This window comes from Pleurodeles waltl, chromosome 8 (assembly GCF_031143425.1).
Source record: "Pleurodeles waltl isolate 20211129_DDA chromosome 8, aPleWal1.hap1.20221129, whole genome shotgun sequence".
Taxonomy (NCBI): domain Eukaryota; kingdom Metazoa; phylum Chordata; class Amphibia; order Caudata; family Salamandridae; genus Pleurodeles; species Pleurodeles waltl.
The window spans coordinates 809967923-809987267 of record NC_090447.1 but is presented as its reverse complement, the minus strand read 5'-3'; the positions used below and the strand labels follow the sequence as shown (position 1 = coordinate 809987267).

Below are 19345 nucleotides of genomic sequence, written 5' to 3'. Positions count from 1 at the left end.
ATTCCACCACATGAGGAAATGCAAGAAGATTCCCCACTAGAAAACAGGTTACTGGACGGGAAAGTTGAGAAAAAACTGGTGTCAGAGACATAGGACACAGTGATGAGGAATACATAAAGTCCATTGACAAGACAGATGGGCACTAGATTTAGGGAACCTAGATGAAGAAGATTGGAGGGAAGCACTAGAATTCCCAACAAAAGTGGCCATGGTGCAAGGGTGCCCGTGTTGCATTCAGGATTGGGTTTGTGCAGGAAGGGGCACCTTCCTGCCCAAAAACAATCCTGAGAGGCTTCTTCCTCTTTCTATGGGACATAGAAAGAGGAAAAAACGAGGAGAAATAAAGATATTTTTCCTCATTACGCCTCACCTGGGGAGGCGTAGGATGTTGGCGGATTCCCAGATTTACCTGGGTTGGTAATTCTGGGAATGCGTCCAACACCACGGGAAATGCGTCCAACACCACGGGAGTTGCATTGAAACACCACGCAATGCCCATGGAATGCCTTCGTAGTGCAGAGTAAGGCAACACTTTACTTCATATTTTTGAAGCCACACAAAGTGGCTTTACGTGGCTTCAAAAATATGACTTAGTGGTTTGTGCCATGCATGTACCATGTTGTGTGGTGCAATCATGGCCCAAACCCCTCATAAATATGCCTGTTAGTTTTAAAATAAGTCTCAGTTGGTGTACACAGCATAAAAAGGGGCAGTGCTGTATAATGCTTGTGACTCCTTAACATTGGATCTCAGGTTAAGATCTCAGACTATATAAGCAGGGGCGGCTCCTTCGTAAGGGCGGAGGAGCGTTGCCCCCACCAGCAGAAGAAGCTGCAAGCCTTTCAGAACCAAAGGATAATAAACTATGTTTATAATCCTTTGGTTCTGAAAGGGGCAGGGCTAGGGGGGTGACGTGCACTGAGGGAGAGTGCTCAGCACTTTCCAGCAGAGCGCATGTGTGTTTGGCTGGCCATTTTGGGCCTGCCAAACACACATGCGCAGTAGACTGTCTTGCCGGGCTGGAGAGAGCCTGCACAGGCTCGCAGTCTGCCTGGAGCGCCCTGGCAGAGGGCAGCAGAGATGGAGGAGCGGCACAGCCTGCTTTCAGGTTAGTTAAAAAAACAAAAAACATTTTATGAATCCCAATTCCCCTGTCCCCCTTCCTCTCCCTGTCGAGCCGCACGCGCCCCTTTTAAGAGATGCGAGCCACAACTGTGTATAAGGCTGGTCAGTAACCTCACGTCTCAAATAAAAGGATGAATTACTTTTCATAGTGCAACATATTGCATAGAAGTTTGTAAAGTATGTCAAATAAAGTGTTCCCCCACCCAATCCGCCACTTAATAATGTATACAACATGAACCCACAGAGGTCAAAACGGCAATTGATGTCTCTCAGCACCAGGGTAACTCTCCATCTACTGTGATATATACATAAATGAAGTCCTGCATTATAGAGGGTACTTGGAAAGATGCTGATATCCACTTTGCTTTTAGAAGTATTAGCGTTGATCCCGCTCAGCATAAGCAAGACCATGGGGACCCAAAGAATCATAATTTTCATACATGGGGAGATTGAGCCAATTTGCTTGGTATGTAGTTGTGCTATAGATGAAGCAGTCCAAAATCTTGTTATCAGCGGTGCTCTTTTCAGGTTCACCGTCCCACTCTACTATTCTAATTCTCTCAAGAATACGCTGGTACATGTCAGGGCATCCTTCAAATTCATCGAGGTACTGCAGCAGCAGGTCATCCACAGCATAAATCTCTCCTGCAACATGGTGTCCCGTGCCTGCAGTGTTGATTAAGTATGGAATGTTATAGGCTCCTGCAATCACGAGGGGATATTTCTCTACGGTGCGCCCCCTGCCGTGGAACCTTGCTTTCCCGTGAACACCATCAGTCATGATATGGTGGTTGGGCTGTCCTGTCTTCAGTGTGCCATATACAAAGATGTACGTCATTCTGCATAAAAGGTAAAAGAAACAGAAAAAATAATTAAAAAGGAGGTAGCAAAGAGAATTAGACGTTTTCTTGAACATCAGTGTGAATTGGACCTGCTCATCAGTATTTTCATATTCATTCCTTAAAAACACTTGGTGGAGATGGGGTTGTCAAAGTTAACAACATATTAATTGTGCAGTGTTTCAAACATGCCAAGCGAACTAGGGAGCTTCACAAAGGTTGAAAATCTGAAATGATGTTTGGAGTCCCTTACATAAACTGAATTTCTGGTGGATATAGGGGCCCGGATTTACTAACGCTTTGAACCAGGGGTCATATGTATGGCCAAGTTACACAGTGCAGCGCAGCAAGTGTTCTTGTTGTGCTGCACGGCATTCAAGGGAAAAGGCAGGAATGGGCAGCATTTAAGTAAATGGGGCACATTCCTGTCCTTTCCTACAGAATGCAGCACACATAAAAAGAATGAGGAGAAATAAAGGTATTTCTCCTCATTACGCTTCTCCTGGGAGTCCTTGTAAATCTGGGAATGCGTCAAAATCCATGAGAGTTGTGTAGGAACACCCACAGCAATGTCCATGCAATGCCTACTCAGGGCAGAGTAGTGCAAAGCAGTGATTTTCGCTGTGATGCGTGACTCTAGATTTATGAGGCTACTAAGAGCCATGCAAAGTGGCTTTGCATGACTTCATAAATCTGTTTTTTAGTCGTAATAGCCATAGTTACAGGTGTACTTTCTTCTTTACAATCAGCCAGGTGATGAGAGATAAGGCAATTATTGAAGGCAGAGGATAAAAAAGATAATAAACAATCAAAGAAAACAACGAATGAATCCAACTATGCGCAGGTTATTATATCATATGGCATATTGGGGTCAGGTCCTTCTATTGTATCGAATGCACTCTGGTGATGAAGTCACCTCCGGCGTCTTCCCTCCTCTTTGTCGTGCATAGGGTCTATCCCATTGCACAGGTGGGGGCTCCATCCCTCTACCATGGCTAGCTCTATTATCTATACACTATAGCGTCCCTCACCCCGCACCACGAGTTGGCTAAAGCCTCGGGAAGGGGGTGGTACCCCCGGCTTATTCTCTTTGCTGTCCTTCCCTCTCATCCCCGACCCTCCCAGTCTCCCACCCCCTCAGTCCGCCACCATTATCGTCTCTGCCTCCCCATGTTCTAGTGACCCCTTCTTCCCCCGCCTCCCAAGCCTCCATTATTTCTGTCCGCAGTGGAGCCATCGGTCTTGTCCGTGCCCCCCTCGCCTCCTCTCCCTGCAGCACCTGCTGTTCAGCCTGGGCCCATCTCGAGACATCATTCCTCCAGTCCTCGACCCGTGGCCCCGCCTGAGACTTCCAAGCCATTGCAATGCAGCATCTGAACAGGACCAGGGCAAGATCCAGAAATCCACTTCCCACTTTCTTGGACGCGGATCACTCATGTAAGCCCACCATGCATAATAGAGGGACCGGCTCCAGCCGCGTCCTTAAGGTCTCCCCCAAGTCCTCCAACACTTCGATCCAACCCCTCTGTATACTAGAACATTCCCAGACCATGTGCCCAAAGTCCGGGTCCACCGCCTGACACCTAGGGCAGTCCCTATGCTCCCCCCCTATATTACCCTCAGTTTGTGAGGGGTAAGATACGTTCTGTGGACATAGTTGTATTGGATGTATCTAAACCTTGTGTTTCTAGACAACTTCCGGGGGTATGCTAGCACTCTCTGCCATTCTGTGTCTGTCAGTTCTCTGCCCCCTAACTCCTCCCATTTCACCCTCAGTGTCTGCAAGGGTTTTAGTGTAGTATCAGTTAGAACCTCGTAGAGCTTTATGACCAGTCGTCTATCCTTTCCTCCTGTTAATATTAAATGGAATATAGCATGTGTCTCTGGCTCTGCATTCACTGTGGGCCATAATTTCTGGATAGCTAGTACCAGCATCTGGTATGTCATAAACTGTCCCCCTGGAACTCCGTCGTCGTCTACCAACCCCTCAAATGTGTGTAAAACCCCCTCGTGGAAGAGGCCCCCTAGTGTCAACACTTCAGCCTGCCTCCAAGCCCTCACCTTGCCTCTATCTAGAATGCGGGTCGGCACTCCCAGAGGCACGGCAGTCAGCAGGAACTCAGGGGAGTAGGGTACCGCCACCCCAGTACGCCTGAGGCAAGTTTTCCAAAAGGTAATTGCCACTTTCAACAATGGGGAAGGGAGCGGTCCAGTCCAGTGTCCAGCACACAATTGAAGACTCCTACGATGAGGCGGCTCCCGGAATGCCGGGCCATACGCCCAGAGAGCACCTGCCAGAATGCATTCTGTGCCTGATTAGGTGCATATATACAATTTAGCATTATGGGCCTGCCTTGCAACCTGCCCTCCACTATAACATATCTGCCGTCTGGGTCCAGATCTGTTGCTAGGGGCTCAAACGGGACCCCAGCCCTAATCCAAATCAATGCCCCCCTCTCATATGCCGAATGTGCTGTGGCGAAGAGCTGCCCCCTCCATCTACGCCTCAATTTATCCGCCTCCCCAGTAGTAAGGTGTGTCTCCTGGAGCAACGCTATGTGTGCCGCTCTTCTCTTTAGATAAGACAGGATCTTATGACGTTTGGCATGCGACCCCATCCCCCGGATATTCCAAATGATTAACTTGCAGTCCATCCATGTGTTTGTGTTGGGGCATGCAAGATCGCCACCCTCCTCCGGTGACCCTCGATTCTTGCACCATTTCTCCACCCCATGCGTGCTTTTAGTAGAAATTCAAATATATCCAGTCCCCTGCGCATGTATTGTAACAAAAACATCTTCCCCCAACTCCCGCTCCCCAGGGCAAGTACCGCAACAGGCGGCTGCCCAATATACGCTCATCAAACAAAACAGTAACGCTAAGTCATATAGTTCATAAATCTGTTTTAGAGCTTTGCATCACACGTGTACCACACTGTGTGGTGCAAATGTGACGCAAAGCACTTATAAATATGCCCCCAGGTGTGCATTACTTATGTAATGCAACCCCAATGCAAAGTGTTATGATGGTATTTACATTCCAGCGCAAATCTTGATCTGCATTGGATAACTTTCCAAAGCAACGCAAAGTTCCTTTATGTGCTGCTTTGCATCAAGAAGCATTCCATGGGTAGTTCAAAGGCTTTCCCAGGACCACTGTATGCATTTTGACACAAATCCCTATCTACAAACATTTCTGGACAGGGATTTGTGCCAAAATAATACACATCCCCGAGGATTGCATAAGGTTTTCTATTTTCCTTGTTTTACTACTTTGCATGCGTGCTGCATTGTACAGCAGGCATACAAAGCAGGAAAGGTTTTAATGGATAGTTTTTGTACTTGAACGATCCACTTTCAAAATAAAAACTATTCCTCACAGAATGCACACACCCCTGCACTATGGCGCAGTTCAAGAACTTTAGTTGCTGTGCTGTGCTGCGTTGTGTGAATTTTTAAAGTAACATTTTCGTCACAATTGTGATGGAGGCTCTTACCACTCTCTTCTATTCCATTTAGAAATATTTATGTACACAAGGGTGATCCATCTCCCAGCTCCTAATTTAATGGCTTCCCTCATTATTTTTTGTGTTATGCTAGGATGAGGATTTCTTTTACTGCTTTGCCGTTCATTAGCGGGAATATTTTCGGTTCTACTCCTTTGTGCTTCCACTCCTCGCCTGTCCACCTCTTCGCACGACAATTAGTATTCTCTTGCCCCAAGCCCCTGTATTTTTTTAATCGTTTTTGCTGCCCACCCCTCTACTGTCAGGTGGCCATCTTAAAACAGTTTGACAGTTTCAAGATGGCCCCCAACCATTCGCAGTGGGCATCTTCAAATGGATGTGATTTATTTTAACAAATCACTTTAAAAAATGACTGCTGCATATGCAAAATAGCATCTACAGCAGTCCTATTTGAACATGATTTGTTCAAATATAAATAAAGTAAGGCAGTTGCATGGATGTGTAGGCATCCATGGTTGAGTTCTTTCCACTCATATTTAGGGAAAATGACGCATAACTGCGCTAGCGCAGTTGTGCATCAAAAATATTAAAGGGAGCTAACGCCATTCCTTAGCTCCATCCATGCACCATATTTAAAAAAAGACACACAATGGTGGTAAGGAATGGTTAACGTCATTGAAAATGACGTTAGCCGGTGCTGGTTGGCATTTGGAGAAATGCCTTTAGTGGGCCAAGAATTACGCTAGACTTGGGTGCACAAGCAGGCAGAAAATGACGCCCTGTCCAAGTATGCACAGGACACATTACTAACAGCACAATGCCCAACAAAAGTTTCTAGTGTCCCCAGGACAACCCCAACAGAACCAGTGGCAGCTGGCCCCCAGTGGCACACACCAGGTAATCATGTAAACTAACCTGGGACGGGCTCCCACCACTCGTAGTGTCCCTGTGGTGTGGGTGGTGGTGATTCTGGGGGTTGGGGGGGGCATCTTTGCACCCAAAATAATGACACCCTGGTGTACTCCATGATGTTTCCCTTTGAAAATGTGCCTAACATCCTTTTAACGCTTGGTCTGACCAGGCGTTAAAATTTGACGCTAATCGGCCTTAGTGTCATTTTGTGGGTCTGCCTCCTAATTGAACATCATTTTAGGATAGGGAGGTAAATATGGCTCTAGGGGGCTAGCGTGATTTTTTGGAAGGGAACTCCTACCTTGCATACTATTGCTGCAATGACGGGTCTAGCGTCAAAATATAAATATGGAGTTAAGTTGGTGCTGCTTTAGCATTAAAAAAAAATGACACTAAGGCGGCGCTAACTTTTCATAAATATGGACCTTTGTATTTAACAAAATGTAATTCCAAGATGGCCGCTGCAGAGGCACACAAACCTGCAGCACCAAACTAGGAAAGCAACACTTATTGGCAAATCAGTAGGTTTCACAACAGAGACCCAGTTACTTTGCCAATGCTTGTTCTTTTTACAGTGGTCTAGAAACATTATGGGGCAGATTTATGAAAAGTGGCGCTGCATCTAGTGCAGCACACATTTCTTGCGTCCCTTAGCGCCTCCTAATGCCAATATGTGTACAACGTACTTACAATACAGCGCACCATGGGGAAGTCAGGAGGACTAGCGCCATAATTTTTTATGCTAGTCTGGCGCTTTGTAGGATTAGTGTCAAAAATGTTGACGCTAATCCTGCAAAGCACCCAGAGGCCCACTGAACACAATGGAGGCTCTTTTTAATGCCTGCTCTTAGCAGGCATTAAAAATGCTGATAAAACTGACGCAAAGAAATCTCTTAGGTTTCTTTGCGCCATTTTTTTGCCCCCCCCAGCGTCGGAACACCCCCCCTTGCATACATTATGCCTGACGCACATTAGCGTACAAAAAATGATGCTAATGTGGCATTGGATGGTGCTAGGCCCTCATATATTTGGCCCTTAGTGCAAAAATCCTTTGTGAATATGCACAAATTGACAAGTAATATTAAAGTAGAAGCTCATTATGAAGTCATCCCCACAACTGCCCCCAAACAGGAGAATTAGCACATTGTAATAAACATGCTCTTGTTTATAATGATGATAGCAACCTTATGTGGGAGATTAAGGCAAGTGGAACATGAAATACACACGGTAAGACAAGTTAGAAACAATGACCGCATACTCCTTAGGAAACCTAATCCTGCAATGGTAAAATAACAAAATACAAAAATGAAGCTTAAGGTGACACTAAAACATTCAAAGAAAACACAAAGAACATGGCATAATTTGGAAATAGCATTGAAATGAGCAACACTATAAAGCACATTGACATAAACATATGCTATAGCATTGGCATATTTAACTGATCCAAAGAGTTGGACGGTCAATTTTTGTCTTTCATTAAACCAGGTATGTCCTTCTATGTGAATCCCTACATATGCACATCACATCATACGTGTGGGGTAGGGTTACACCCTTTTTTAAAGTCCTGAAGAGGCACCGCTGATTCTTTTTTGGGCCATTTGGCGCAAAACATGTCAACCTGACCACAGTCACAGATTTAAGCTACATGGGTACATCACCAGCCCGTAGTAGCCCCAATCTGATTGTTTTTTTTAACCCTGCCAAGAGAACCACCATATTAAAATCCAGTGGTATCTCTTAGACAGTTTTAACCTCCTTTCACTTTACTACACATACTCACTTCACCACACATATTCAGACATGCTGTATGATGAGACATCTCTCATCAGACAGCATACAAATAAATATCTCTCTGCCAAAACGACCGTTTTGGGGGCCCATGGGGCATTGCAGCGCTGGCCCTACGAGGAGCATGCCCAATGATGAAGCATGACATCCCCAGGGATGTGTGAGGGCACCAAGTAATAATCCTTAGGATTCCCATTCTCCATCCACCCTTCTTCCTTCCTTGTCTTCTGACAGGAACAGATCCTCCACTGCTTGTTGTACTAGGGATTTTGGAGCCTGGGTACTGGACATTTATTGGCTCATAGCCATCTCTTCTGTTGTTTAGGTTGCCAATTTTAGTTTACCCAATGGGATGCTGCAAAATATTCATGGGACAGGCAGCCCTTATGTACAGGTCCCAAAACATTAGTCTTAATGGCAATGCTTAATTTTAGCTTGTTGGTGCAAGTAGAGCCAACTTGCACCTGGGTCCTGCACCTATTTTTCCCATCAGACTTTGTTCCAGAACAAGAGAGAGAAAATACACAAAAGGGGGAAAAGGAAGAACAGAAATATGTAAAAATGTGTCAAAGGGAGAAAGTGACAAAGAACCTGGCAGAATCAGAATCAATAACATTTGGATGTAGACACCTATCCATAAAACCAATAAAATGCAATTTGACACTACAGTGTAAAATCAAATATAAAAGTATTCATATTTCTCCACCATATCATCACCACATTATAAAATAAATTGAATTCATGAATGTCCGTATTTCTCACAGATCATAAAACACGTCCCTAACATACTGTCACATTAAAAAAATTGAATACTAGCTAAAACATCAATTGAAGTAAGTCATGTCTGAACACCATACTCTAAAAATAAAGGTTTTAAAAACGTCCAACGCCTATTTTCCAGAGGTGGACAATCAATTTACACATGAATGGTGCATTTCTTTTTAAAGTGCATATACAGTGGACTTATTTTCTCTAATTCTTTTCAGTCAAACTGGGGACTGCCATAAATGTATCAAACCCTATTTAACATTTTTACATTTCTTGACGAGGTGAGGGTTCTGGCAAATAAAAGAGATATGGGTACATATCAGAATTACACAGAGCAAACGAGTCATAACAATTGATGGTTTTTGAGGTAAATATATCATGTCTTAGTTGGACACAATCGATATACCTTCTCGAAGTAGCTTCTAATGGGGAAAAAGATCAACTGACGAAGACCATGCACATAGAATATGATTTTCAGTATTTTGTACATACATCTTAAGACCCTGGGCTCACTACATTGAGCTTCAAACCAATAAATCTGTGATATTCACTCTGGGCTAACTGTTTGAGTAAAATTATGTAAACATTGTAAAAATCTGATTCCTGCCATATGTGCCCAAGAAGTAAGTTTGAATTTGCTCCGAATATTCTGAATCATGATCCCTTTTTGATGACTTAAAACTCTTTTTAAACATGAATTCTCCACCGGGTCTGGGATGTTCCCTTCATCTTTACGGAATATTTTAGACCTGGCAAGTGCTTATGGAGGGATTTTGTGCAAACAAGCTATAAAAAGTGGTGTATATGGCAGTCCTCCATATACACCATTAAACGTCAACAAGGAACCAACCTGTAATAAGGCTCTAGATCTAACTTCCTTCAAATATTCATTCCCTTCAAATTGGCATTAGGAGGCTGCCCTAAATATTTATGTCTTGACTTCTACTTTCAAATTGACAATAGACCAGTTGAAGTTGGATACTTTTTATTTATATACATGTAAACCCCAGTCCTTTTCTGATATTATATATGAAGGAGATAATGCATGTGAATCAAAACCCCCTTAAATTGTTTCTGATTCCCCTGTCTGGATAACATCCAACATTTCACTCCATGACTTATTATAAAAGATCATTATCTTGCTTATGATCAAATACTTATATGTTTTTTTTCAACCCCATAATATGGTTACCATTCACCTCCACTGGGCCTTTCCTACAGGATTGTTGTAATTTCCTTAGCTCTTTCTTTTGTTTCCTACACGCGTCTTCAAACCATCCTTTGTTATATTTATTATTAGCATTCTTCCATACATTACCTGCTGATGCCAGAAAATTCCGAAGACAGAGAGATGAGACCCAATCTAATTTATTAAAGAAGGCATTAGAATTATTACCTGGTGCATAGGAAAATTTACATTTTCTAAGCACCTGTAATTGCTTTGGATCATGCCAGGTGGTCAATCTATGAGGGAAGCATATATGTAACATTAATAACTTTTCTATTAGAACTGCTTCCTTTAATATAAGTGCCCCCTGTAAGAACCAATGGTCACTTCCTTCTTGGTGCTTTATCTTAAAATCATGAAATAACTTACATCTGTTGCATGTGACAAAAGCATAATCAATTGGGTGGAGGACATAGACAAACCAGATGGTTGCATCATCTGGATCATCAAAGTTAAAACCACCATTTAAGCTAATTAGGCCGCTCCTTCTCAACCAATCACAAACAATACTCAAATTATTCACAACAGCCCCAGCTGGGTAGTTAGCAAGAGGAATATTATACAACTGAATGCTCTTATTTGATCATTTTTTTTATTAAATCTTCTGCTACAATTACAATAACCTCCTAAAGTCAAATCAACAACTTTGCCTCCAGTGCTTCCAAAAACTCAATCAAGTTTGACTTTATACCTCTGTGGAGGTATACATTGGCTAGAATTAAAATTTCAGTTTGATTTTGTTCTGTCTGAATTTCAACAACTGAAATATATGGCCACAAGCTTCTAGTTTTATCCTCCCTACCTTTCTTAGGATTCTTGCAGATACCAGTGTTAAAAAGCCCACACACAATCTGCCCTCTCCCCTAGCATGACACAGGTTTGCCCATGGATACAAAGCCTTCAATTTTCATATTCTCTCAAACCCAAGTCTTCTGCACGAGGTTAAGATGTTATACATCTAAAACTGACTGCAAGTTACCTGTCCTAACACACTGGTTATAACCATGTATATTCCAACTGCAGAACTTTAGACTCTTTGAGAATTCAGTATCCTATGTACAAGGTACCTTGCTGGGAAATTTTCATTACAGTCGCTTAAGGGAGAGAAGTGATTATTTGCATTTGAAAATCTAGACCAAGCTTCATTTAATTGTCTCTCATTGGTTAGCACAACCCTCAAATTCTCTATAGTTGTACTGGGTTGACTAGAGTCCTAGTGACTCACATTTCTGGGGTGGTTGTAATAAAAACTGTGCTAATTAAAGCAAAGTTGATGGGTCACCAAGTCTCCTTGATGGCACAACACCTCATAAGACTGAATATTTGGTGGATGCATTAGAGTACCTAAGCTCACCGACAACCCCAAAGAATCTAAACTCTCTTTTGCTTTACTATAGGCCTGATTTACATCTCGGTGGTGTTACTGCCAAGCCGCGTTGGACCCGAGAAGACCATCAAGTCGACTGTGTTACGCCCACCGTATTTAGATGTTACAGCTATGCAGGCCGAGAATTGGCGACGGATTGCTGACAGAGGGAGACGGCGGTGGGGCCAAATGGACTTTGTACAATGTAGGTGACACACAGACACTGTACTTAGCAATATATGTCCCCCTGCACTACACACTATGGGGGTGATTCTGATTCTGGCGGGCGGCGGAGGCAGCCCGCCAGAATTCCGCCCCCATTATACCGCTCCGCGGTCAGAAGACCGCGGAGGGTATTATGAGTTTTTCCCTGGGCTGGCGGGCGGTCTCCAAAAACTCCCTTCCCACGAGGATGCCGGCTCGTAATCGAGCCGGCGGAGTGGGAAGGTGCGACGGGTGCAGTGGCACCCGTCGCGTATTTCAGTGTCTGCAAGGCAGACACTGAAATACTTTGCGGGGCCCTCTTACGGGGGCCCCTGCCGTGCCCATGCCATTGGCATGGGCACGGCAGGGGCCCCCAGGGGCCCCGCGACCCCCCCTACCGCCATCCTGTTCATGGCGGCTTTCCCGCCATGAACAGGATGGCGGTAGGGGGGGTCAGAATCCTCATGGCAGCGGAGCGCGCTCCGCCGCCATGAAGGATTCCCCCGAGCAGCGGTAAGTCGGCGGGAGCCCGCCGACTTGCCGCTTCTGACCGCGGCTGAACCGCCGCGGTCAGAATGCTCGTGGGAGCACCGCCAGCCTGTTGGCGGTGCTCCCGTGGTCGGTGGCCCTGGCGGCCACCGGCCGCCAGGGTCAGAATGACCCCCTATATACCACACTACATACACACCATCATCCATTACAATTCCAACACAACTTGTACATGCTGAAAACACACACTGACAACACACACCATTGACACTGCACCCACACACAAGGCAACCACAACAACCAAAACAACTACACACTCAGCTACACAAACAAGCTGACATACAACCACGACCAGGCACATCAAAATAATATCTGCCACACAACAACACTTACCTGAATGTGTCACACGGCAACACAACATGCACAACATCGATCTCACATGCAAGTGACACAGACACTGACACAAATACATCACCCAGGGGTTCCACAGAGGCTTGACAGAGGCAAAGATAGATAATACTAATGCTCTATTTGTGGTAGTGTGGTTGTGCAGTTTGGCTTATCAGAAGGTAGTGTTAAGCATTTGTTGTACACAGAGACAATAAGAGAAACAAACACTCAATTACTTAACTCCAGACCAATAGGTTTTTGTATAGAAAAATATTATTTTGTTACTTTATTACTAGAACCACAAGATTCAGTTAAAATACAATTACTGTTGCAGGTAAGTATTCAACACAGATATCAATGTAACTTTGTTTCATTTTAGCAAAGAAAAGTTTTTAAGTAAACAGAGAATATCTATTTTAAAAGTGGACACTGCGTTTTTTAGAACAGTTCCTGGGGGAAGAAAATAAATTATAGTTTTAAAGGTAAGTACACGACTTACAGTTCCAGTCTCTTGGGTAAAGGTAGTCCACCGTTGGGGGTTCCAGGTAACTCCAAACACCCACCACCAGCAACACGGAGCCAGTCTGGTGCAGAGGTCAAAGAGGAGCCAAATTAACGTGGCCCCCTAAGGAGACAGTGGGTACTCGGAATTCAGTCTATCCGCAGGTAAGTACCCGTGGCTCGGATGGCAGACCAGGGGGATTAGAGGAGCACTGGAGGGGCCCCAAGTAGGCACCAAACCCACACCCTCAGTGGCACTGGGGCAGCCGGGTGCAAACAGGGCGTCAGGTTTCCAAAGAAACTCTATAAGGGGATACCGGGGGTCACTCAGGCGCTGCAGGCGAGGTCCAGAGAGGGGGTGTCTCGGGCACACCATCGGTCAGACAGGGAAGAGGGCCGTCGCTGCACCAGGTGTCGATTTCTCCAATGCCTGGGGGCTGCGGGTGCAGTGGGTCCTTTGGGGTCGGTTATCTTCATCCAGGGCAGTCGCAGTCAGGGGCTCCTCGGGATTCCAACTGCAGGCATTGTCGTGGAAGGGTGAAGAGGTCAACCCAGGGTGGGCACTTGGTCGCCATCACCTGGGGGTCCTCTGTGGTCAGTTGGGCCACCTGGACTCGGGCCGTGGGCATCAGGTGCACAGTAGTTAGGACTCACGCTTCTGGAGTGAGGTGGGAGTCCTTCAGAAGAGGTTTCTTATTCTGTTCTTCTTTTTGGACAGGTCCGCTGTCCACGGGAATTTCTTGGTCCTCTGTGATGCAGGCAGTCCCTTGAAGGATTTTCAGGGGTCGCTGGTCCTGTAGAATGGATCGCTTTTCTTTTGCAGGGTCTTTGAAGCAGGAGGCAGGCAGGTAGGGCTGGGGCCAGTTAGTTGTTGTCTCCTTCTCTTCTCTGCACAGTTTTCAGCTCTGCAGTCATTTTCTTGAGGTCATCAGGAATCTGACTCTCTGGGTTCAGGGAGCCCTTAAATACAAGATTAAGGGGCATTTTCAGGGTTAGAGGGCAGAAGCCAATAGCTACTGTCTTTGAGGGTGGCTACACCCTCCTGGTGCCCACTCCCTTTGGGGAATGGGGCACATACCTATCCCTACTGGCCCTGATTCTCCAAACCAAGATGGAGGATTCTGCAAGGAGGAGGTTACTTCAGCTCTGGATACCTTAGGGGCGGTCCTAACTGAGGTGGTAACTCTTCCTTGTTTTTCTAAATTATCCCTCTGGACTCGCTGCCAAGAGTGGGGCTTTGTCCGGGGGCTGGGCATCTCCACTAGCTGGAGTGCCCTGAGGCATTGTAACACAAAGCCTGAGCCTTTGAGCCTCACCGATTGGTGTTACAGTTCCTGCAGGGGGGAGGTGTGAAGCACCTCCAACCAGTGCAAGCTTTGTTTCTGGCCCCAGAGACCACAAAGGCTCTCACCCCAGGGGGTCAGAAACTCATCTCTTAGTGGCAGTCTGGCACAGACCAATCAGTCCTGCACTGAAGGATTGGGTAAAATACAGGGGGCATCTCTAAGATGCCCTCTATGTGCATTTCTTAATAAATCCCACACTGGCATCAGTGGGGGTTTTCTGTGCTGAGAAGTTTGATACCAAACTTCCCAGTATTCAGTGTAGCCTTTATGGAACTGTGGAGTTTGTTTTAGCAAACTCCCAGACCATATACTTAATATGGCCACAAATCACTTACAATGTCTAAGAACTCACTTAGACACTGTAGGGGCATATTGCTCATGCAGCTATGGCCTCACCGGTGGTATAGTGTACCCTGCCTTAGGGCTTTAAGGCCTGCTAGAGGGGTGACTTACCTATGCCACTGGCAGTATTTTGTGGGCATGGCACCCTGAGGGGGATGCCATGTCGACTTTGCCTTTTTCTCCTCACCAAGACACACAATCTGCAATGGAATTGGGCATGTGTTAGGTGAGGAGTCTCTTAGGGTGGCACAACACATGCTGCAGCCCTTAAACCTTCCCTGGTCACAGGGCCCTTGATACCACTGGTACCTTTTACAAGGGACTTATCTGTGTGCCAGCGGTGTGCCAATTGTGGAAACAATGGTACATTTTTAGTGAAAGAACACTGGTGCTGGGGCCTAGTTATCAGGGTCCCACCACATTCTCAATCAAGTCCGCATCAATATAGGGCAAAAAGTGTGGGGGGGAAGGTAGCAACTACGGCCATTTTCCTACAAGCTTCCTCCACCTGAACCAGCCAATCCCCACACATGCACATACACGTATTGTCTCACATACACAGCAGATAGTACAAACCTGCAGTACAGGTGCCCTTGCAATGCGCACACATGGACACCATTGTCAAGTGTGAGTGTCCCGTCATTGTGGTGCCAGCATACATTTTGCAATGAATGATGACACCACAATGACAGCTGTGCATGTGTGTGGCAAGGGTGTTGTGTCATTGTGTCCTCAGCCACATGTGACACAACTGTCTCCACGACATATGCATGTTACAGTGATTTTAAAAGATCACTGTGACATGTATATGCCTGCAGTGGTCTCGACCTCCAATGCATTGCCCATCCAATTTTACCCTGGCAATGTGGCGACCCTACCTGCGATGTGCGAGTCCAGCGATGGGGAGGGGTAGTGTTTTATCCCTGGGACAGTGGCAGCAGTGGTGGCAGGTGTTGTCCAGTCGTAGACAGAGATGGAATGGGAAAAAAGTGAGTATTCACCTCTCTCCCCCAGGCTCCCCAGTCCGCCAACTCAGAGATGGAGGCCAGATTGCCACTTTTTTGCTTGGGGGTAAGGCACATCCAATTCTGCAAGGCGGGAAGGGTGGATGGGGTCCTGCCGGCAGCCACTTTTACCCATCCTGTTGTTGACGCAGGCAGTGTTTCTTGGTGTAGGTGGTGGTTTCAATGGGGGCTTTCGTCTATGGGACCGCTAACATCTAAATACGGTGGGCGGACCGTCATGGCGGTGGATGGGTTTTCAGTTAGTCCACGGTGGGACCGTTACCGCCAACATCTAAATCAGGCCCCATATTATCATTCAGAAGTGAAATTAAGTCAACGTTGGATAATTCACTTCTTTATTTGATACAAAACCCACAGATTTTAGATCCAACAAACTAAATTCAGACAGTTCAGAGATTTGTTTTTTTCCCCCTTTGCAGGGGATATCAAACACCAGAGAATAGTGGCCATAATTCTCTTGAACTGTAAATATGGCCTTGTTCATTTATGATAATTTGATTCATTGTCGGAGTACAACTTTAACTCCCATGTGTGAATGATATTCTTTTGAGCAGAGGGTCTATTCATTTTTGACTGGGCATTTTACAGGTCAGTTTTGGACCACCCAAGTTCTTTCTTTTTTCCTTTGCAGCTGTACCATCAACTTTGCGGTTCTCACTGTTAATTGGCAGTGAAAGCTCTTCAGTTGACTCCTTTTTTGTTCTGGCCTTTACTTCCCTTTTTTGGCCACAGATTGTTTCTTTGTTCTACTTTGCTCTCTCTAATGTAATTTGCTTTGATTTCTCCATAAGAAAAAATTAGACTTAGCGGGGATTTTTTTGATTCCCACTATTGTAAAATACGTGTTTCACAAGCATGGCCAATAAATATATTAAGCCCCCTTTCCCCTTGATTCTTTATAAGAGATTTAGGGCCTCATCACGAGTCTGGCGGTCACTTGACCGCCAGACTCGCAGATGGCAGTCGGACTTCTGCCAATGCGATGTTCAGAGCGCCATATTTTGAACACGCCGGTTGTGCCGCAGTGGGACCGCTGGCTGTTGCGGTGGTCCTAATCTGCCAGAGCAGCCTTGCAAACAGCGCTTTTCTGGGGATTACAACCTCGTTCTCTGCCAGCCTTTTCATGGCGGTAGCACAGCCATGAAAAGTGCTAGTGGAGAACAGGTGCAGCTCATGCACTTGACAAGGGCAGTGCAGGGGTCCCCTGGGCCAGCACCCTTGCAATGTTCGCTGTCTGCTTTGCATACAATGAACATTGTGAGGGTGCAGGTGCACCCTGCATCCTAACAGTATTGACGCTGGCTCAGCTATGAGCCGGGGACAATGCTGTAGGGTGTTTCCTGCTAGGCCAGCAGGGGGAAACCAAGGTTGCTGGCCGCTGACTTAGCGAGAAACTCTTAATGTGCCGGCGGGGAGGTAGCCACTATGGCGGCAACCTCCCTGTTGGAAGTTCGTCGAGAGGCCTAAAGCATCCGCCGAACTCGTAATAAAGTCCTGAATGTTGAACCATATTAGATCGTGTTATCTTCTATCAAATTTCTTGAAGCATCATTATGCTGGATGTCTGAAGAATCATTTACTACTCCTACTGAAATGGTCAAGCAAGTGTTCACCTTTTGTAGCTCCCCATTTATGTTTTGCAATAGTAAGGTATGAGTCGGTTGATTTTTATTTAGCACAACCAATGCTTCTAAGATACTTTTTTAGGTCCCCTGCATAACAATATTACACACAATAAGGCAGAAAACATTGTTGGGTAGATATAATCGCCTTTAGACAAAGAAGGAGAAATTTCTTCACCAAGAATCTGCCAATTACAGATTTTTGAAGAAGCAGGTACAGTGTATTTTACTTCCAACAGAATAGAGTTTACTCCCTCAGATCTGAGGCTTGAGCCTATCAAGGTATGAAATGTTGGCCCTGTTAAGTATTGCTATGATGATAATCTGGGACTAGGAGAGCCTTCACGTAGGCCAAATAAATCTGTAAAGTCCATAATTTTTGGGCCCTTAAATTAACATTTTCTTTTGCAGGCATATCTACTCGAGAATGTTGCTGCATATTCCTACTACTCTTAGCTGTAAAAAACATATTTGGACACCAAATTTCTTGTTGATTCCAATAGTGGTGATCTAGTATTAAACATTTGGTGTGAACAGTTTATACCCAATTCAGCATCCTTGTTCATCAAGGGGGACTTCAGGATCACCTTTACCCTGCTTAGGAGATTGTGTTTTTCCTCTGTAATCCAATTGTATCTTATTAGACCTTAGCACTCGCCTAGTGGATTGTAGTTTTTCTGTATCCATTACTCGGGTCTGATGACTTAAGAGCACTTGGCAGTAGAGTATTTTCACCACGAAGGGGGCCCTCACTCACAAGGTGCACTGGTGCTGCCTTCACTGGGTTCTGGCCCACTGCCCTATGATCACCGTGACCAACCACCCACATCTGTTAGCCTACAGGGACGGCTACGCAAATCTAGAGAACAGCACAAGGATGAGGCCGACTGCTAGACCAAGGAAGGAAAGGGCCCCACACCAGGGGCATGAGCACACCACCCGCTTCTGTAGTACTGAGTATCTAATATAGATCTCAACTGGTCTCTGCTGAAAACCACATACTGCTCTCCTCTTTGTATCTTCACTCAATAGTGACAAGTGAACCTCCACACTTCTTGCCACATACCTTGCCTTCACTCAGGATGTTCACCTCACCACATTCCTTTTGGTGCAGTATTATGCTCCTGTGTACCAGAAGACCAACCAATGTCCAGCCGCTATCGATGACAGTTGTTTTCCGTAATGCTCTGCAGGCTCAAATATAAAAATAGGGGGATCCCTTTTCCTTTCAACACAAGACACAAAAATTACCTCCCCCACTAGGATCAGACAGCAACTATAGTCATGGGCTGTGTATAAGTCCTCACATGTATGCTCCTAGAGAAGCATATCATCTTAGTTGGCTGGTCCAACATCTGCCACTCTCTATGGCTTCTTCTGCTACAAAGATTTGGCCAGTTCCACTCCTGCTCCCATATCTGATGGTGGGGGGGGGACAATTTAGCCAGGAGATCTGAGGGTCTCAACCAAGAAATTCATTCATCACTGCCCTCAAAACGAGCTGCCACACAACTGTGTAGCTTGCAAAGGGGCTACAAGAGTCCCCACTACAATGTGCGTTGCCATAAACTAAAGTCTCTGCTTACTCATACCTCCCCCCCCCCGCACGGCTGTAGTCCTCCTGCCAACCTCTGACACCCTGGCAACACTAGCCCCTTCAGAAGCTGACCACCATCCGTGACCGCCCTCTGTTATCCTCACTCTCACAACTGGCCACAACACTGCAGGCTGCTACTAACTGAGGTCTCTGCACCCACGCTCTCGCCAGACAAAGACCTCCTGCTGACACCAAGAGGCCAGGCAGCACCAGCCAATGGTTGAGGTGAATTCCAGCTGCAACCGAACACCGGCAGCTCAGCTTCTGCTTCTGAGCCAGCAACTGACAACTGCAAGACAACTGCAAAGGCTAGATAAAGAGGCACAGTGTGTCTGGC

At 45.7% G+C, this 19345-nt stretch overlaps 1 protein-coding gene across 3 annotated transcripts in view; it reads right to left on the bottom strand.

The window, feature by feature from the left end:
- Nucleotides 1-1363: 1363 nt before the first annotated feature.
- Nucleotides 1364-19345, bottom strand: part of GGACT (gamma-glutamylamine cyclotransferase) — a 355212-nt gene continuing 337230 nt past the window's right edge. For all 3 annotated transcript variants that reach the window (XM_069205069.1, XM_069205067.1, XM_069205068.1), the window contains exon 5: nucleotides 1364-1964. In XM_069205069.1, the coding sequence (XP_069061170.1) occupies nucleotides 1502-1963 (462 nt within the window). In that variant the 5' untranslated portion in view covers nucleotide 1964 and the 3' untranslated portion in view covers nucleotides 1364-1501. The remainder of the gene's footprint in view (nucleotides 1965-19345) is intronic.